Source organism: Puma concolor, chromosome C1 (assembly GCF_028749965.1).
Source record: "Puma concolor isolate L17-30 chromosome C1, mPumCon1.1.hap2, whole genome shotgun sequence".
NCBI lineage: Eukaryota > Metazoa > Chordata > Mammalia > Carnivora > Felidae > Puma > Puma concolor.
In genome coordinates, this window is record NC_141674.1 from 203997202 (window position 1) to 204017278 (window position 20077).

The 20077-nt window shown below is 54.9% G+C and overlaps 1 protein-coding gene and 1 long non-coding RNA gene across 8 annotated transcripts in view; one reads left to right on the forward strand and one right to left on the reverse strand.

Moving 5' to 3' along the window:
• The window catches only part of VIL1 (villin 1), a 25877-nt gene continuing 5800 nt past the window's right edge, over positions 1–20077 (forward strand). The window contains exons 1-19 of one of the 2 annotated variants that reach the window (XM_025934733.2): positions 1–71; positions 4767–4851; positions 5157–5231; positions 6052–6248; positions 7721–7829; positions 7998–8108; positions 9694–9896; positions 10007–10085; positions 10281–10379; positions 11023–11176; positions 11707–11807; positions 11904–12041; positions 12642–12800; positions 13827–14006; positions 14490–14635; positions 15346–15490; positions 15943–16131; positions 18251–18319; positions 19422–19562. In XM_025934733.2, the coding sequence (XP_025790518.2) occupies positions 4777–4851; positions 5157–5231; positions 6052–6248; positions 7721–7829; positions 7998–8108; positions 9694–9896; positions 10007–10085; positions 10281–10379; positions 11023–11176; positions 11707–11807; positions 11904–12041; positions 12642–12800; positions 13827–14006; positions 14490–14635; positions 15346–15490; positions 15943–16131; positions 18251–18319; positions 19422–19562 (2370 nt within the window). In that variant the 5' untranslated portion in view covers positions 1–71; positions 4767–4776. Of the gene's footprint in view, positions 121–4766; positions 4852–5156; positions 5232–6051; positions 6249–7720; positions 7830–7997; positions 8109–9693; positions 9897–10006; positions 10086–10280; positions 10380–11022; positions 11177–11706; positions 11808–11903; positions 12042–12641; positions 12801–13826; positions 14007–14489; positions 14636–15345; positions 15491–15942; positions 16132–18250; positions 18320–19421; positions 19563–20077 lie in introns of both variants that reach the window. The other variant, XM_086719642.1, reaches the window with a different exon arrangement.
• LOC147578677 (uncharacterized) lies at positions 11006–19448 on the reverse strand. Of its 6 annotated transcripts, none has more exons than XR_015255558.1 (3): positions 18168–19448; positions 16683–16827; positions 11006–11463 (listed from the first exon to the last, which is right to left on the reverse strand). It is a non-coding gene; the product is annotated as an uncharacterized LOC147578677 (long non-coding RNA). The 6 variants fall into 6 exon arrangements; XR_015255560.1 differs by having other exon boundaries at positions 16683–16771; positions 18168–18598; XR_015255561.1 differs by lacking the exon at positions 18168–19448 and adding an exon at positions 17197–17412.

The window sequence follows — 20077 nt, forward strand, 5'->3', positions numbered from 1 at the left end:
GTCGCTCTCCTGCAGCCAGCTTGCCACAACTCCCTGAGACCTCCCAGGTGGCAGCTGCCTCCCCCAGACAGGTAAGGCAACCCTGCCGGACACACCAGACGGACACACTCGGACGGGACGGTAGGTGCAGGAGAGGACGGGACAAGGGCCCCTGCTTCTTGCTGGCAGCCTGGGGCTTCCTGTAGCACCTTGGAGCGGACGTGAGGGAGAGGCTTGGCACTCTGGAGCGTCTGGAAAGAGCAGGGAGCCCAGTGTGGCTTCCTGGGCCTCCAAGGAAAGAACTGTACAGGCTCCACTCCAGGCAGCTGCTCTTTCAGACTCGTACCTGCCGTTAGCACCCACCTGACTTCAAGTGTCAACCATCCCGGATTGCCCTGAATGGGGAGATTCTGGAGACACTGGGCTTTTAGATTTAAAACTTGGATACTCCTGGGCAAACTGGGACCAGCTGGTCGCCCTAATCTCATTCTGCCACCCCCTTCCTGCACCTCACCCCATCTCTTTGCATATTTGTTCCTCATATGAAATGGTTTCTTTCTTTGTGTGGTCATTCCCCCTGACACTCCTGGGGCCTCGGGGCTCCTGGATCCTAGGGTGTGAGCAACAGCCATCAGGAATTGAATGGGCAAAGGCAGAGAGAGGCAGGGGGCTGGTGAGGCAGGGCCCTTTTGGCCCCAGTCCATGCTCCCCGGCCACCCTAGCATGCCCTTCTGTCCCCAGGTCCAGTCCTCTGGCCTTACCAGCCACTGTGGCCCCATTCAGCTGAAATGGGGAGGAAAAGAAGTGGGAGCCAAGTCCAGACCAGGGTCTTGGGATATACTGACCACCCCTTCCCAAAAAGCCTGCAAAGACATTCTCAGGGCTTCGAGAGACAGAGTCTGTAGGATGGGATGCTGGGTTGTGTCCTTTCTCCCTGCTCTCATGGGCCTGGGGAAGCAGAAGGGTGTCCTGGGTTTCAGGAACTGCCATACCCCTGTCCAGCTCAGACCCGCATGACTGGGGACTGAGAGCCGGGATGACAGCACCCCGCAGCTCTCTGGAGCCGGAACCCTGAGGACAGGACAGCAATTAGAAAATGAAAGGTGGGACCTGGATGGAGCAGGAGCCCTAACTCCCACCAGGGCTCCAACATGGTCCACCCCTTCCATCCCACAATTTCGTCTTTAAGTTTTATGAATATTTATTGAGCATCTACTATGGGGGCTACGCAGACCAACTGTCTAGGTCCTTGACCTCGGAGACCTGGGATTTATAAACAGATCCTTTCATTGCCATGTGGTCAGGGCGCCAAGAGAGGCACAGGTCCAGGATGCTCTGGTGCCCTCGAGGAAGGGCCTCGTCTAGCCTGAGGATTCTGGGAAGGTCTCCTGGAAGAAATGAGACCTAAACTGAGTCTAGAGGAGCATCTAAGTGTGAGCCTTGTGAAGACAGGTGGGGAGGCCATTGGGTAAAGGGAAGAACAGGAGCGCAAGGACATGGCGGGAAGGGGGAGAAGCCGCCTGGGGGGCAGGGCATCACTAGAAGGCAGCTGTGAGCAGAGTGGGAGGGGGGTGTGGCAGGGGGCAGATAGGAGAGAGATTCCGGTGGAACAGAAGGGCAGGAGAGGGAGGGGTCCAGGGTGTTGCACACATAGCCGTATCTGGGGTCTGGGAGTAATGGTGCCCTTCCTCAAATTGGGGGCAGAGAATACTGGGGATCAGGAGTGAGGGGGGCAGCCAGAGAACTCAAGTTGAGGGAGAAGGAGGCACACATCCAGACCTGGGGCCATGCTGTGCGTGTCGTGGGTAGTGAGGAGCCCACATCCCTCCCACCAGGAAGGGAGAGACAGCCTCTCTGGGGAGAGCCCACCACGGTTGGGGGGTGGGGCAGAGGCATCTGCTCTGACCAACATGGATAGGAGCAGGAGCAGGGCAGTATCTGTGGGGATACCCTCTCAGTATGAGTTCACCTCTCAGGGCCATCCCCTTTCCCCCCCAATCCCTGGCCCCGTGGAGGTTCCCCCTCCCCAGTTCAGGCTGCTGGAAGTTCCAAATCTAGGGGGAGGAGCATGCTGGCCTTTTCAAGTCCCTGCTCCCCCAAATGTCCACTCATCTGATGGGCAGGAAGTGTCTCTTCCTGTCTACCCTCCATCCTCTTGCTGTTCACCCCTAAAAATCAGAGCCTGTCCCTAGAGGTCATCTAATTGACCGCCTCCCACATCATAGATGAAGAAACAGGGCTCATGTTCATACAGCTAGTGGGTGTCAAAGAGTCTGTCTCAGAGAAAGGAAGATGTAGGCCAAGGTGGCAAATGAAATAACACAGAAAACATTTTTCTCCTTTGTACCAAAACTGGTCCTACTGACCCAGGTGTCCTGGGAGCCCTGGGGTCTCTGTGGGTTGAGAAATGTCTCACAAAGGGGCCATGGCCAACAGGGCATCAGACAGGGCCCAGGCACAATGGGCTCCTAAAGGCACATGGAAGGTGACCCGACATAGCCATGATCTGCCAAAAGGGCCGCTAATCAGAGGCTGGGCAGGGAGACCTTGCCCCAAACTCCAGAATGCCCGGGAGAGAGGTCACCCCTCAGGACTCAGAAGAGGGAGTTTCCCAACAGTAAAATGCCAGGTCATTGTTCCAAGAGGTGATTCAGAGTCAAGGTGCCACGAGAGATTAGATAGCGAGGTTTCAGGCTGACAGCTTGTGAGGCCTGACCCTCTAAGCCACATGACCTTTCATTTATTGTTCATCAGTTCAAGGAGCATTCCTGGAGGGCAAATCTGTGCCAGGCTGGGTGGTAGGCTCAGTGGAGAATGGGGGTGGCCTCCAGCCTGATAGGGAGAGGCAGGAGACCAGGGATGAGAATCACTGGGGGCAAGCCGTTCTCTGCCCTCACTCATATCAGAATCTCTGGGAAGTTTTAAAAGCACCCATGCTGTGCTCCCAAAAGTCAGAAAATAAAGTACCCATGCCTGGGCCTGCACCCAGCCTAATTAAATCAGAATCCCTGGGGATAGACCTGAGGAGCAGCAAAGCATTGGTATCATTTAAAAGCTCCCTAGGTGATTCTGATGAGCAGCTGGAGTGGAGAACAGAGCTACGGGTGAAAATGGAAAGAGCCATAAAAGATACCATAAAAGAAGCTTGGCAAGGGGAGGTTTCTTTCAGTTCAGTGGCTGGAGCCTGGTTCACACTGGAGAGTTCACTCTGTCATTCACTCACTCATCCATCCATCCATCCATCCATCCATCCATCTATCCATCCATCCATGCATCCATCCATCCATCCACTCACTCAGCAAAATGCCTACATGGTTTTAGACGCTGGGGATTTAGTACTGAGCCAACAAACATGGTCCCTCTCCTTGTGGGATCTCCTTGGGCGCCACCAGAACAGTGACTGAGGGGTGTTTGGGGGGAGCCAGGAAGGAACAGGAAGCCGCTGCATAGACTTTTTCTATTGTGGTAAAATACACATAAGATTTACCATTTTAACCACTTTATACAAGTCAGTGGCATTCAGTACATTCACAACATTGTCCAGCCATCACCATGGTCTAGTTCCAGAATTCTTTCATCATCCAGATGGAAACTCTAGTAGGCATCCCCCCTTACCCCTCCCTCCAGCCCCTGACAACCACTGCTCCACTTGCTATGTGTATGGATTGGCCGGTTCTGGATGGTTCGTAAAAATGGACTCATCAATACATGGCCTTTTGTGTGTGGTTCCTTTCACCAAGCGTAATGTATTCAAGGGTCATTTGTGTTGCAATGTGTATTAGCCCTTCATTCCTTTTCATGGCTGAATAATATTCCATTGTGGGGATATAGACCGCCTTTTGTTGATGGACATTTGGACTGTTTGTACCTTTTGGTTATTGTGAGTAGAGCTGCTATGAATTTCAAGTTCCAGTTTTTGTTTGAACACCTGTTTTTTCTTGGGGTACATACCCTTTTGGGCCCTCATTTATTCTTTGCTTTCCTTTTTAAAAATTTTTTTAAAATTGGGGGTGCCCTGGTGGCTCAGTCAGTTAAACTCGGGTTCAGCTCAGGTCATGATCTCACAGTTCGTGAGCCCACATTGGGCTCTCTGCTGTCAGCTCAGAGCCTGCTTTGGATCCTCTGTCTCCCTCTCTTTCTGCACCTCCCCAGCTCGTGTTCTCAATCTCAAGAATAAAAATAAACGTTAAAAAAATTTTTTTTTAATTTTTAGTTTAGAGAGAGAGCACAAGCAGGGGAGAGAGGGCAGAGGGAGAGAGAGTGAATGTTAAGCAGGCTCTCTGCTGAGCTTGGAGCCCAACATGGAGATTGATCCCAAGACTCTGGGATCATGACCTAAGCCGAAATCAAGAACTGGACACTCAACTGACTGAGTCACCCAGGTGCCCCTGCTTTCCTTTTTTTTTTTTTTTTTAAGTCCGTATGAATTTTTTCCAGTCAGCATGGCTTTGATAAAAAAAATTCTTAAGAAAAATTGTTTGGGGCTAAATAAAGGGCCTTGAATGGAAAGCTAAAGAGTGAGGGCTTTATTCAGTAGGTAATAGGGAGTCAGGGTAGGGGTTTGAGCAAGAGAGTGACAAGATCAGAGTTGGGTGGGAAGACTGGATGCTGGGCCCTTGGCCAATCAAGGCCCAGGGTGGAGCGCCAACCCCTCCCCTCCCCAAGTTCCTGAGCCCTGGCCTCCTGGTGGTGTTGGGAGCTCTCTGGGGCTGCACTGGAAGGGCAGCTCCTGAAACCCAGGGTGCTCCCAGCTCCTCAACCCTTGTTCCCGCGTCTCCCTCCCCTAGGTTCCTCACCATGACCACACTGAGCGCCCAAGTCAAAGGCTCCCTCAACATCACCACCCCAGGGGTGCAGATATGGAGGATCGAGGTGAGGCCTGCCTGGGTGTGTGTGTGGGCAAGGGGGGCGGGGGGCCTGCAGGCTGGGATGGATGGAGGGAAGGAGGGAGCCTGAGATCACTCTGACCTCAAATCCTGCCCTCTGATGTGCGAGCCACTAACTCCTGCTCCTATTCCTCCTCCCATGGTCACATCCCTTCTTCTGGTCCACTTCCTCAGGCCCTCCTCCTGCTGGTTCTCCGCCTCTCCCAGCTCTCCCTGGGGTCAAGGGAGGCGGGGCAGCTGGGGGTTCTGGGTGGTCTGGGGCAGCCCTTCTGAGTTCCTTCCTCTCCCTAGGCCATGAAGATGGTGCCTGTTCCTTCCAGCACCTTCGGCAGCTTCTTCGATGGTGACTGCTACATAGTCCTGGCTGTGAGTGCGGGCGGGTGCCAGAGGGGCCCGAGCAGACAGCAAAGCCCACTGTGGCATTAGGGAGGAAACCTGAGGCTGGGGGCAATAAGGAGGGCTGGCCGGGCTTCACCCCTAGACAGTATTCACTGGGTGGGCCCAGGTGCCCAGCCTTTGGTAGCTCTGCAGGGTCAGAGATATAAGAGGCTCTCCCTGCCCTTGGTCACTGAGCTCCAAGGTGAACGTCTTTGAATGTACAGTCTTGGGGACGCTCTGAGCCAGCGGGACATCACCCGACCTCAGGTGCATATTTCCAGAATCCATAGTCCCCTTCATATTGCCTCCTTGGTTTTTGCCATATCCTGTACGATTAACGCATTTTTATCTTTCCTTACACTGACTCGCTTTTGAAATTTAAATCTATTGATTGAAAACATAACTCTACATCAGTACCATAAGTGGAAAGCGGTGTCCCATGTCACAAGCAGAAAGTAGCTATACAGTTTTTACATAATCATTTCCTATGTACATTTGTACACCCCAATTCATCACCTCATAGACCTGTGATGGTCCATACACGTCACTTGGGAAAATGCTGCTATGTGCAACCCACTTATTTCCAAGACCCAGAGGGAAAGCCACTCACCCGATGTCTCAGCGAGTCTGTGGCAGAGCTGGGGCCATTACTCACGGTTCCTGACCACCAGTGCCGTGCGCTTCCTGGATACCAAGCTCACCTGTGGCCCAGGACCCTTGTGTGTGACAGACCATGCAAAGCAGGGAGGCGGGGAGAGGGCTGTGGGAGCCCAGGGCCTCGGGCACACCGCACCTCCCCTCTCCCTAGATCCACAAGACGGGCAGCAGTCTGTCCTATGACATCCACTACTGGATCGGCCTGGCCTCGTCCCAGGATGAGCAAGGGGCAGCTGCCATCTACACCACACAGATGGACGACTTCCTCAAGGGCCGGGCCGTCCAGCACCGCGAGATCCAGGGCAACGAGAGTGAGGCCTTCCGAGGCTACTTCAAGCAGGGCCTCGTGTATGGAGGGGTGCACTGCTGGCAGGGAGTGGGGCCTGGGCTAGGGAGGGAGCCTGAGGCTGTCGGGGAGCTTGTGAGGGGGACCCACCATGGGCTTTTGGTGATTTTCGTTCTTTCCACTTCCCCACCCCCATTTCTGCTGCCGCCCTGTCCTTGGTCTTCATCCCTCTGAGTGTCTTTGGCTGCCCTAGGGGCCGTTCGGCAATTAGGTGCACCGTGAATTTTCGTAAATCAATCCCTGTTTGAATGTCCTGGAGAGCTCAGTGCCAAAGGAGGCCTTCCAGCGCCTCACGGTCAAGTCTTCCCTCTGGCCAACGGGCAAATAACTGCTCCTCCATTCTCTAAAGCAGGACTTTCCCACTGAAAACCCAGGTATCTAGCTTTTCTTGAAAAGTCTGAAGCTCTGGCCTTTGGGTTTTTCCCATGGAAACACGGTCAAGAGCCATGTTGCTACTGACCAGTGGGATAGGCCAGAAGCTCTCCGGTTAGCCACAGTCCCCACCCCTCCCTTTGGTCTTGTTCCTCTTCTTCCCACACTTCTAGCAACAGTCCGCCCCTTTGGCATTTGAGCTGCCACCTCTCCTGTCTTAGTGTCCTTGGGCTGCCCTAACAAAATACCGTAGAGTGAGTAGCTTTAAACAACAGAAATTAATGTTCTCACAGTTCTGGAGGTTGGGAAGTCTAAGATCAAGGTGCCAGCTGATTTGGTTGCTGGTGAGAGCCCACTTCCTGGCTTGCAGACAGCCACCTCCTCACTATGTCCTCGCATGGTGAAGAGAGTGAGCAAGCTCTCTGGTGTCTCTTCCTATGAGGACACCAACCTCATCACGGGGGCCCCACCCTCAGTACCTCATCTAAACTGTATCATGGGGCGCCTGGGTGGCTCAGTCCGTTAAGCCTCTGACTTCGGCTCAGGTCATGATATCATGGCTCGTGGGTTCGAGCCCTCTATCGGGTTCTGTGCTGACAACTTGGAGCCTGGAGCCTGCTTTGGATTCTGTGTCTCCCTCTCTCTCTGCCCTCCCCCACTTGCGCTCTCCCTCCCTCTCTCTCTCTCTCTCAAAAATAAGCATTAAACAAAATTAAACTGTATCAAAATCTACTACCTCTCAAAGGCCCCTCTCCAAATACCATCACAGTGGGGTTAAGGCTTCCATACGTGAGTTTGGGAGAGGACAAAATTCAGTCCACAGCCTCTCTCCTCTTCCCCTCCACTGTGGTCCCCGTCCTCGGAGTCCCGTTCTGTCCTTCTGCATTTCCACATTACCACGCACCCTTCTTAGTGGGCCTCTCAGCAGGGCAGGGAGGCAGTGAGTGAGGCATCTAGGGTGCAAACTGTGGGCTCCTGAGATACCTCGCGCACCTCAGCCTAGTCCCAGGCCCAGCCCTCAGGTGGCCCCAGTGGCAACGGGCACCCGGGCTCTGTCACACCTCCCAGCCCACTCCCTTGGGTCAGCTCCCTCTCTTCTCAGGATCCAGAAGGGAGGCGTGGCTTCTGGCATGAAGCAAGTAGAGACCAACTCCTACCAGGTCCAGCGGCTGCTGCATGTCAAGGGCAAGAGGAACGTGGTGGCCGGAGAGGTGGGCATCAGCCAGGGCCCTAGCGTGTGGCCTCCTGTCCTCCCTACCCACTCCCCACCCCCTGCCCCGGGTGCTGGGCAGAGGCCCAGGAGGGGTGACGGGGGGGAAGACATGATGGACTGTGGAAAGTATCTGAGTAGAGGCCACACCTGCCCTCTGGCGCTCCAGGTGGAGGTGTCTTGGAAGAGTTTCAACCGTGGGGATGTTTTTCTCCTGGACCTGGGGAAGCTTATCATCCAGTGGAACGGGCCGGAGAGTAACTGCATGGAAAGACTCAGGGTAAGCCCTGCCCATGCACCGCCCCGCTCCCCATCCCACCCTGCCCTCACCTGCCCCTGCACACCTGCCCCTCTCCTACCAATTGAACTCGCCAGACCTCTGTCGCTAGTACCGCCCCCCCCCCCCCCCCCCCCCCCCCCCCCCGCCAGCCAGCCCAGTCTCCAGGTCTCAGCTGACTGCCCTGGACGGTGTGTTGGAAGGTAGATCTGAGTCTCCTTGTGTATGTGGAGAGGCATGCATGTTGGGATATGGGTGTGTGTGTTCTCATGGCTGATCCACTGAGGTTTAATACATCCCCACTGTGCGGTAGACCCTGTGCCAAACGTTAGGGAGCCAGTGGTGAAGGAAATGGGCAGAGCACCGCCCTGGGTCTGGCCGTCAAGTGGGGGAGACTGACAGGAAGAGGGTAATTGAGAGGTGAGGGGTGGGGGTGGCGGTGGGGGTTCTGGAAAGACTTCTGAGAGGAGGTGGGGTGGGGCCGGAAGAAAGTGGCTGGTGAGGGGTCTGCCAGCAGAGCCAGAGCACAAGATGGGGATTACAGGGAGTTTGGAGGACAGAGACCTTGGAGAAAGTCTCGCTCGCAGGGCATGTTACACGACCAGAAGGCTGAGTAAGAGGCTCGGGTTTTGTTCTCGGTGCCCAGGAGGCCACCGAAGGTCATGCTGACTTCTGAGTGGAGAAGGGGTGTGGGGGCTGCGGGGACGCAGGGCGCCCTGTGGCCATCTGGGTGAGGATGGGAGGAGGCGCCCTGGCCCCTTGGACAGGAAGGGGGGATCCACACACATTATATGGGTGGCGATGGGGCTGAGGAGAGAGGGGTGTTGCGCTTGAGTGGATGGGGTCCCGTTGCCCGAAATGAGCAAGACCAGGAGCAACAGATTGGGGGAAGAGCTCAAGTTCAGTTTGGGGCATCTTCAAACGGGGCTGTGGTGGATAATGTGAGATGACAGCAGGGAGCTGGGCTGGAGACAGAAATACGGCCTCCGCAGTCTGCAGAAGCCCGGGGCGTGGGGCTGAAATGCAGGTACCCAGAGGTACACAGACATGGGGCTGAGGAGGGGGAGCCAGGGTGTGTGTGAGTGTGCGCGCACATGTGGGCACATGAGGAAGTGTGTGTACGTGTGTGTCTCTGCATGAGCACATGTGGACTGTCCACCCTGGGGGTGTGTGTGTCTCCGTGTGAGGACGGTTGTCTCCGTGTGTGTGTGAGCACATGTGAGGCCGTGCGTGCACGTGTGCATGGGTGCACATGCGAGCTTGCTTTGGGGCAAAAAGACCGAGTGCTATGAGAGCCAGGGCTCAGCTCTCGTCCAAAACTATGAAGTAAAATCACAAGTTTCAAACGCACCCCAAACCCCCTCTTGCCAACGAGAAACCTGCTTTCCCCAGGGGGTTCACTTGGTTTCCTCACATGTACCTTAAAAGCCTGGTCCCCCCTGCCCCTGGTCACCAGGGTAAAGGCAGGCAGGCACCTCACCCCTTGGGGCCATGGCAGGGTGGGCTGGGCTCTCCCAGCATGGTGTGGGGTGGTGGACACGGCCCTGTCCCCCACCAACCTTCATGGGTCACGGGGGTCTCCCTGCAGGGCATGAACCTGGCCAAGGGGATCCGAGACCAGGAGCGGGGCGGGCGCAGTTACGTGGGTGTGGTGGATGGGGAGAACGAGAAGGAGACCCCGAAGCTGATGGAGATCATGAACCACGTGCTGGGCCAGCGGAGGGAGCTGAAGGCCGCGGTGCCTGACAAGGTGGTGGAGCCGGCACTCAAGGCCGCCCTCAAGTTGTACCAGTGAGTGTCCAGCTGGGCTCTTCGTGGGTGCGGGGGCTCCCTGGGGGCAGGGCACCCGGGTGACAGCTGTGAGAACCCCGCTCGTCTATGCTGTGCCCTTCGTCCTGCAGCGTGTCTAACTCAGAGGGAAAGCTGGTGGTTACAGAAGTTGCCACGAGGCCACTCACCCAAAACCTGCTCAGTCACGAGGTGAGAGGGTCTGGAGACCCCCAGCCCCACCGCCTGTCCCCCTGCACCCAGCCTGCTCTCCCCCCAAGCAGGTGAAGCGCTGGGGGCCTGGGGCTGGCCTGGAGGGAAGGAGTCAGTTTTGTGCCTGAGACTCTGTAGCCCAGCCCCGCCCGCACCCTCAGGCTCCCACCCTGGGTCTTTCTCTCCCACCTGTAGGACTGTTATATCCTGGACCAGGGGGGCCTGAAGATCTATGTGTGGAAGGGGAAGAACTCCAACACCCAGGAGAAGATGGGGGCCATGAATCAGGCACTGGTGGGCATGGGGATCAGCGGGGGGAAGGGGAGAGAAACAGATATAGCAGGGAGAGAGAAGGGGGATCAGACTGGGCGTCCCACCAGGCAGAGGCCTCCAAAGCTCTGGGCCCAGCTCAGCTGGGGGTGCTGAGGGTCTGCTCTGTAGCCCCCTGCGGGGGTCGCTGCCTGCCACCAGGGGCCCACCAACAGGCAACCTGGGAGCCTCCTCAGGATGTGAGCTCCCACCTCAAGCTCAGTTCAGAGAAAGGAGGGAGAAATGGAAGCTGACCTTTTTACAAGAGGGGATTGGGTCAGCAGGGGGCTGGGGCTAAGTCAGAGTTTGGGGTCATTACTGGGGTTGGAGTCAATAACCCTAGCTGGCTTGGGGTCAGAGTGAGAATGGGGATTGGGCTCAAGGTTGGAGATGGCAGCTAGGGGTCAGGGTCAGAACTGAGGTCTCATTTGGTTTTGGGGTTGAGGCCAGAGCAGGCCTTAGTTTTGGGTCAGTACTGGGACTGGGGTTGGGTTCTAGTTTGCACTTGGGACCTGGGGTAGGTTTGTGGTTGGGTCTGGTTGGGGTTAGAGCCAGGCTGTCACTTGCATTGGAGGGCTATGGGGGTTCAGAGAGGGACACAGACCCCTCCACCGCTTTCTCTTCCCAGAACTTTATCAAAGCGAAGCAGTACCCCCCGAACACACAGGTGGAGGTGCAGAACGATGGGGCCGAGTCAGCTGTCTTTCAGCAGCTCTTCCAGAAGTGGACGCTACCTAATCAGACGTCAGGCCTGGGCAAAATCCACAATGTGGGCTCCGTGGGTGAGGGCCCGCCCGAGGCAGGGTGGGGCTGGAAGAGCGTCTGCGCCTGCCTCCTGTCCTCCTTCCCAGACATGCCTCTGCCGTGCGCGCTTTTACCCTGGCTCTGCTCTGGGCTCCTGACTGGGGTGGGGACATGAGGCACACGGGTAAACTTCGGAGCTGTCACAAAAGGGGAGCTGAGAAGCACCTGTCTCTCCTTTGGAATGGGGTCGAGTCTCTCTGGAAACCAGACGGCTTCAGTCTCTCACCAGACAATAGTTGCTGAAGGCAAGCTCAGTGCCAGGCACCTGCAGGAGGGTAAAAGTGTTGTCCCTCTCCTGGCTCCTCTGGGAGGCCCTGGCGAAGCCGGAGTCTTAGGGGTGGGAGATAGGGTTTCACATTATAACTGCCACTCTCTGGCTCTGTGACCTCTCTGGCCTCGGTTTCCTCACCTGTAAAATGGATCTAAGAATTCTAGCTATCGGGGTTGTTGGGAGGACCTGGGGATCTCAGTTGGTGACGGCCGGTGTCACGATTCCCCCTCCCTCCAGCCAAAGTGGAGCAGGTGAAGTTTGATGCCATGTCCCTGCACATCCAACCTCAGGTGGCCGCCCAGAAGAAGATGGTAGACGATGGCAGTGGGGAGGTGCAGGTATGGTGAGGGTGGAAAGTGGGTGCTGGGGGTGGGTGGGTGGCGGGGGCGGCGGAGCCCATCCTGGACCTCACACTGGCCTGGTGCTGGCCCCAGGTGTGGCGCATTGAGAACCTAGAGCTGGTGCCGGTGGATTCCAAGTGGCTGGGCCACTTCTACGGGGGTGACTGCTACCTGCTGCTCTACACCTACCTCATTGGCGAGAAGCAGCACTACCTGCTCTACATCTGGCAGGTCAGGCCCCACCCCTCCCTGCCCAGAGCACAGCCAGCTCAGCTCACACCCTGCTCTACCCCTTCCAAGTGGCCATCACCCTTGAGTTGAATACCTCTGGTGATGGGGAACTCACCCGTTTTCCATCCTGGGACTACTTTGGCTATGAGATCCCAGTGGCACAGAGTACCCCCATATACAACCCTTTCCCCTTCTCTGGGTTCTCAGAGCCTCCAATTTCCATGGCTTCCAGCACATTCCCTTCATCTGGGCTTCTGTGTCCAGATGTGAGTGAGCAGGGAGATGCTTGGGTGCTGGGGGTAGTGGTATGGTAGCCATGCTGTTTCCCCCAGTAAGAAGGAGAGGAGGTCTGGGGTTAAGGCCGGGGTTGCAGGGGAACTATGGGTAGGGGGTTGCTGGGAAAGGATAAGGTATGGGGATGAGACCAGAAGAGGTCTGGGGCAGATTGGGTTTGGGCTGTGTCCAGGGTAGGGTTTGGTGGGGAGGACAGTTGGGTTTGGGGCCGGGTGAGAAACAGGGATGGAGTTGTTGCTGCAGCCGGAGATGGGGTCAGAATTGGAGCTGACTTCATCCCACCCCTTCCGTCGTGCTCGTCCCCAGGGTAGCCAGGCCAGCAAGGATGAAATAGCAGCCTCTGCCTATCAAGCCGTCATCCTGGACCAGAAGTACAACAATGAACCGGTCCAGATCCGGGTCCCGATGGGCAAGGAGCCACCGCACCTCATGGCCATCTTCAAGGGACGAATGGTGGTCTACCAGGTGTGGTTGCCGACCTGAGGCACCCGGCAGTCCCCGCATTTGCGGTGGGGTGGGCGTCAGGAGATGGGGGAGGGGACCTGGGGGGGAGGCCGGCCTGGAGGTGAAGGGCAGTCTTCATGGGGGAGGACTGTTTGAGGCCCCATCAGCCATGTGGAACTGGTGATAGAAACAACCACCCAGTACTTTAAGAATACGTAATGAGTATGTGACATGTGCAAGTGCTGTTTCTCTGCCCACCCATCTCCCTGGATCCTCTACATGAGAAAGGCAGTTCTTGTGCCTAGATTAGCCCAAATGATGAGCCTGTCCAAACTGCACTGGTGCCTTCCAACGTAACGGAATAGACACCTCCTGTTTGTTGAGCACCTATGAAGTCTGCGGCCCTCTGCAAAGGGCCAAGACTGGAGAAGGCCGCGCATTACTGTTTACGGTCCTGTTAGGAGAGCAGTGAACTCACAGCCCGAGGCCCTGTGTGCTTAAATGCCAGAAACTCAAGCTGAGTTCACAGGAGAGTGTGAATACAGTAATCTGGGATAGGCAGGGAGTTCAAGGTAGAAAGGGGGTTTGGAGGAGCCCTTGACATCAGGGTCGGAGCAAAAGGGCTCAGCAGAGGTAAACTGTAGGGCAGGAGGCACAGCAAAGACAAAAGCCCAGAGGAGGGGACCCACATGGGACAGTGAGAAGCCTGGCGAGCTACATGGGAGGGTTTGGAGAGAACAGAGCGGGTCTGGAAGGGTAGTTTGCGCCTGAGTCATGTGGGGCCTTCAAAGGCTGGGATGAGGAGCTGGTTCTAGTCTGTAAGCAGTGGGGAGCCACTGAGGATTTCTGAGCAGCAGAGTGCCATGACCCAAGCAATGTTTTGGAAAGCCTTCTCTGGTGATGGTGCATCAGAGGACCTGGGGGCGGGCAACCGCCACCCCCGCCCCCAGCCTCTCTTGCTATTTTCTGTGCCCTTCGAGAATCTTCCATTGTCTCTACTAAGTTGCTCCCACCTCTTTCTCTCTGCCGTCTCCCCACACCCGGCAGGGAGGCACCTCCCGAGGCAACAAAGTGGAGTCAGTGGCCTCCACACAGCTGTTCCAGGTCCAGGGAAACAGAGCCAACAACACCAAGGCCTTTGAGGTCCCAGCCCAGGCCAGCTCCCTCAACTCCAATGACGTCTTCATCCTTAAGACCCAGTCCTGCTGCTACCTGTGGTGTGGGAAGGTGCGTGCAGGGCCTAGTGGCCTCCCCTGGTCTTCAAGTGGGTCTTTGGGATCCCCCCGCCTCAGGCCAAGTAGGTCCTTCTTGTTAATTTCCTAGTTGGTCTCCTTCCCCTGCAGCTCTGGGTCTGGCCACCCTCACATTTTCTGCCTCTATGTCTGGCTCAGTCTCTCTCATTCTGTTTGTCTCTGGCTACCCCTGGCTGTCTCAGTGTTGGTCTGTCTTTGTGTCCAGGCTCTCTCTCACTATCCCTGTGCCTGTCGCTGCCTCTCCATTTATCTCAGCCTCTTGGATTCCTTTTCCTGCCCTGTAAGGATTGTGCAGACTCCTGTCCCCTCTGCCATTCTTTGGAGTGTCAGACAGAGGAGGGGTGCACATGGGGTCCTGATCCAGGCAGAAGAGCCCTCTCAGATGCAGGAGCTCTGTGCCAGTGAATGTGACACTAGAGATGGTCTCCCCCAACACAGCTGACCCCTCTTTCCCCAGGGCTGTAGCGGGGATGAGCGGGAGATGGCCAAGATGGTTGCTGACATCATCTCCCGGACGGACAAGCAAGTGGTGGTGGAAGGACAGGAGCCGGCCAACTTCTGGATGGCCCTGGGTGGAAAGGCACCCTATGCCAGCAGCAAGAGGTAACTACGGGGTCCCTCTGCCTCTAGCTCACCTTCTGAGGCTGGAGAGCCTCCCAGCATCTCCATCCCATGGCCCAGAGCCTGCAGCAAGCATGAATTGAGGACTCTGTATACCAGATCCCTAGGGCTACAAGATGAGTCAAGGGCAGCCCATACCCTCAGAGCCTCTTGAGCAGTGCAGTGTCTGTGTGGGTGTGCCTCGGGCCTGGTGGGAGTGTCTTCGTGGCAAAGGGAGTTCACAGCCATAAGAAACAACTCAATGAGAGGGGCAGGCTTGCCCTTTGGGAAGAAGATGCCAGAGCCCTGACCTTTAGCGCTGACACAGGACCTGGATGCTGAGAAGCCCCAGCTGTACACACTCTGTCAAATGGTTTTTCTGAAGAATACCCATGATCCACCATTCCCCGGTTCAGAAGCAAAAGGGCGTATATTGCAGTAGCCGTAGGAGGGCATGGAAGGAAGACAGCAGAAAGAATTTCCCAGTGGGCCCATAGAAGAGCCACTGGAATGGATGTCCTAGAAAGGCAGTGGGGATTTCTCCCTCGGAGCACTCTTAGACTCTTGGGAGGAGGGGGGACTTTATGTGTGAGCAGAAAAAAAAAAAGAGTCTTTTCCTAGAAGTTAGGCTTTCCATGCCAGAGTTCTGTATCCTCTATTCTTCTGTCCCCCTACCTTCTTCTTGGCAACACAATTTTCTCTCCATCCTGCAGATTGCAGGAGGAAACCCTGGCCATCACCCCCCGGCTCTTTGAATGTTCCAACCAGACCGGGTGTTTCCTGGCCACAGAAATCCCTGACTTCAATCAGGATGACTTGGATGAGGATGATGTGTTCCTGCTAGATGTCTGGGACCAGGTAGGACAGAGGCCTGGGGAACCTCCCTTCCCACCATCTCCATCTCCAAAGCCAAGAAATAGTGGTTTAATGGACAGGCTCCCTTACAGATTCTTCCTGGAAGTAGTATTATGAACAACAAGAGCCTACGGAAGAAGGAGGCAGGTAGAGAGGAATGTGCCCAATGGGGCTGCAGGGCAGGATGTATTTTCCCAAAGTCCAATTTTTTTTTTTTTTTTCCACGTGGCATGTCTATAGCTCTGGAGAGGCTGGGAGTCACACATTGGCAGAATATCCCAGTACAGGACATCTGTCCAACCTCTTCATTTCCCAGATGCAAAGTCAAGACCAGACAGGGCCTGCCCAAGGTCACTTAGCGCCACTGTTGGTCATCGGAGCCTGGGTGAATTGAGGCAGAGCCCTGTGGGCCAGGGAGGATGGGAAGGACCACCTGAACCCTGGATTCTCCACAGGTCTTCTTCTGGATCGGGAAGCGTGCCAATGAGGACGAGAAGAAAGCCGCAGCTGTCACGGTGCAGGAATACCTCAAGACCCACCCCAGCGGCCGTGACCCCGAGACCCCCATCATTGTGGTGAAGCAGGGATACGAGCCCCCTACCTTCACAGGCTGGTTCCTGGCTTGGGATCCCTTCAAGTGGAGTGTAAGTGGCCAGCCCACCCTGATCCTTATAGCCCTTCACATCCTCCTCCAGGTGGCCGCTTGTGATACACCACAAGGGCAGGGCAGACTCCCAGGCTTTTCTGTTTACTGCGATAGATGACCAGTGATATATTTGTAAAGGGGTCTGAGGGGGCCTAGAATAAAAAGTAAGGCTGCATAAAACCATTAACCCCCCTGGTGAGGGAGAGGAAAGAAGGCTATCAAAAACCCAGGCTCAGTTCAGTGCCTTGCCTTATGGATCCAATGTAGCTGAAGGCTGTTGGACATTATTGGTTAGAACTGTACTATTTAAACTTAACTGCAGTTAAACAAAATTTAACATCCAGTTGCTCACTAGCCACAAGCTAAGTGCTCTGTAGCCCTATCGGACAGCACAGAAAAAGAACATTTCTATCATCGCAGAAACTTCTCTGAGGCGGTGTTGGTGGATCCGTAAGCCAGGTGAAATGAGACATGTCAGTTCTCAAGGACAGATAAATATCTTCCCGGCACCGAATTCTAAGCAAAATGGGTCATACACGTGGTCCTTACCTGAGGGACAGGGAGTCAGACTTCCACAGGATTCTCCGGAACTGGTCGCACACAGAAGCAGAGGGCAGGTCCTCAAAATGGAAGGTTTTCTGCAGGAAGGAGGAAGGCTAAGGTAGAGAGTGCCAGCCCAGTGGCTTTGGGTGCACTAAAGTGGCAAAACAGATGAGTTTAGGGAACCAGAGCTTAATTTCCTCAAATACATTTCCTCAAATACATTTTTTGAAAGCATTCTTTCAGTGACTGATGGGCTGAATTTAGTTTTGAGGATAAACAAATCTCAAGGCTGCAAATCTAGATGCCAGAACTTTTTTTTTTTTTTTTTTTTTTTTTTTTTTATGAGCAGCAGGCGAAAGTTTATGAGAGTATAAGATCAGAAAGTTAAGAATAGTAGGAAAGCTCTCTTTACAGGGAGGGGACATTCGAAAGTGAATGCCCCGACTCTAGGCGAGGGTCCTTGTTTTATAAGGTTCTGGTCAGCCCCCTCCCTTCCCCCTTGTTCCTTCTCAGGTCCTACCCTTATTGGCTGGATAACTCTGCGTTGTCCAGTCCTGATTGGCCCGATTCCATTGTGTGAGGGGTGGTCTATGGCCATATCATTCCTTGTGGGTCTATGTTTTATGGTCTACTCTACTTATTTTTAGTCAGGTCTTTCGTCAAATTCCTGAGGGGAACCTGAGGGGGAGCACGTGGTGTCTGATACACTCTTAAGAGGAAACTTATGCCTGAGGGGGTAGATGCCAGAACTTCTTTTTTTTTTTTTTTAATTTTTTTTTTTTCAACGTTTATCTTTGGGACAGAGAGAGACAGAGCATGAACGGGGGAGGGGCAGAGAGAGAGGGAGACACAGAATCGGAAACAGGCTCCAGGCTCTGAGCCATCAGCCCAGAGCCTGACGCGGGGCTCGAACTCACAGACCGTGAGATCGTGACCTGGCTGAAGTCGGACGCTTAACCGACTGCGCCACCCAGGCGCCCCAGAACTTCTAAAATTCATATCAGTGTCCTGAGTCAACACCTCTGGCGGCCCTCCCCTCGCCCCAGTCTGGGGGTTTCTCTCAGGCTCACGCGTGGGCTCACTCCTTCACTCAGCATAACTCCAGTAGGGTGCGCCATGCTTGGTGCCCGGCCCTGGGGATATGGAGACGGGGCTCCTCATGGAGCTAAGGTCCCTTCTAACTCCTTTGCTCTTTGGCGGCAGGGTCCCCCTCCCCAGGCTCTGGGAGGAGCCCCCCCCCCCCCCCCGCTCTCCAGGGCCCCCATGTTCCCCAGAGCCTGCAGGGTGTAGGCAGGTTCTCAAGGCTGCATGTGGCTGCTTGCACTGCCTCTGAGTGTGGCCTCCAGCCCCACGTGGGGCTGAGCGGGGCCTCTTCTGACTGTCAGCCCTTTGGGTGCCCATCCTCGCCATCCAGCTTCCTTTTTCAGGGTCTCCCCCCTCCAGCCCCTGAGCCCCTTCTTCCCCCTTCCCACTCCCAAGCCTTAGACCAACCTCCTTTCAACTCCTGAAGGAAAAAGTTCTTCCATCTCCTCTGCTGAGAACTGGGTCTAACTTGTTATTTACTTTCTGTGCAGAACGCCAAATCCTATGAGGACCTAAAGGTGGAGCTTGGAAACTCCAGGGACTGGAGCCAGATTACTGATGTGAGTACGGGGCAGGTGACTGGCTGATGATGGCCAGCCCTGCGGGAGCTGAGAAAGCTCCAGAGAGGACACCAGCATCCTGGGCTTTACTTCCCACCATGAACCGCCACCCCCCCCCACCCCCCCCACTGGAAGTCCTTGCTGTTTAACTTCAAGGCCTCTGGCTGTTTTTTTTTTCTCCTCCATTTCCTAGGGTATGGTTCCCCCATCTGTTCATACATGAATCTGATGGGAGCCGGGAGTGAGGGGCAGGGGCAGCTGATTAGAATGTAGATCCCAAAGTCCCACTCACTGCCCCAAATTCTGGCTTGTGGAATTGGGTTGAGACCCAGGAATATTTGCCCGTTCTAAACGAAGAGCCCAGGTGATTTGATGCAATTAGGCCATGGACTACACTTTGAGAAAGAATGATTTCTCTGCCGTGGCCATCCTGGGATAGCCTTATCCAGATACAAACTGCAGTCTCTGAGTTAGTTAACAGAAACTCATTTAGACTGTCGGCCTGGTTGATAAGGAAATCTGAAAGCGAAACCTTTCCTTCAAGAAGTTCCCAGGCTTGCAGGGGAACTGAGTCCAAGCAGACTGCAAAAATGTATCCAGAACATGAGAGCAATTCCACAAGCATGCTGGGGTAATCAGATAATGCACCTGGCTCCTTGGCCCCACCCTCATGCTGAGTACCTCGTGATACTCATTAAGCCCTTCTCCGGTGGACTGATGGTGTGCGTTGGAAGGCATATATAGGTCAAGGCTAAGTGAATTTACTGATCACAATTTCATAACCGATAAGAGAAAGAGGATCATAAATGTCCAAGGTGTACCTCAAACATCCACCATGAGAAGCCATGAAGAAGTTTGTAAGTCAAAGAACAAAATAATCATCTCGGACCAATTGGCTTTGGTTGGACACAATCCACCAAGTTTTAGCTCCTGGGTCCGATCAAATGTTGTGTTCTTATGAGGAGTGTGTGTGGGTGGTGGGGTCATGGAAGGCTTCAGGAAGGAGGTGCCCTAGAATCAATGTTGACTCCAGAGAGATAAGCAGCCTGGGAGGTAGCCACAAGCCAGCAGAATTAACCGGTGGTTTCCTTTTCTTCCCTAGGAGATCACAAGCCTCAAACCGGATGCGTTCAATGCTAACACCAACCTCATTGTTGGGCCTCTACCCATCTTTCCCCTGGAACAGTTGGTGAACAAGACTGTGGAGGAGCTCCCTGAGGGTGTGGACCCCAGTAGGAAGGAGGTAGGTCAGACTGGAAGAGGAGGATGAAGAGATATGGCTTGCCGACTGCCGGACCACACTAATTGAAGCCCAGATTGTGCCCTGCAGGTGATTAGGTGCTGGGGGGATGCCAGAGAACAAAAACAGACCTGGTCTCTGCCTTCATGTGAGGTGACATCTCAGTGGGGAGAGAGGGCTCAAAGGACCCTGATTACACTGTTATTTCATTTCAGTGATGATAAGTACCACACAGGTGAAGTACAGGTGCCATGAAAAGTATTCCCAAAGGAAACCTGTTATAGTCAGAGCAGAGTTCCTTCTGAAAGGTGGACAGGAATTATTCAGGCAAAATGGGTTATTCCTGGAGAAGGGAACAGCATACATGAAGCCCAGAGGCAGGGAATAAGCGTAGCATTGGGGTGAAACTGCAAGGTGGCCAGAGTGGCTGTGGTGTGCAGAGCTGGGGAGCGGCAGGCCAGGGGGCCAGGGGCCCAACTGAGCAGTGCCTGCTACGTCACCTTAGGGAATGTGGTGTG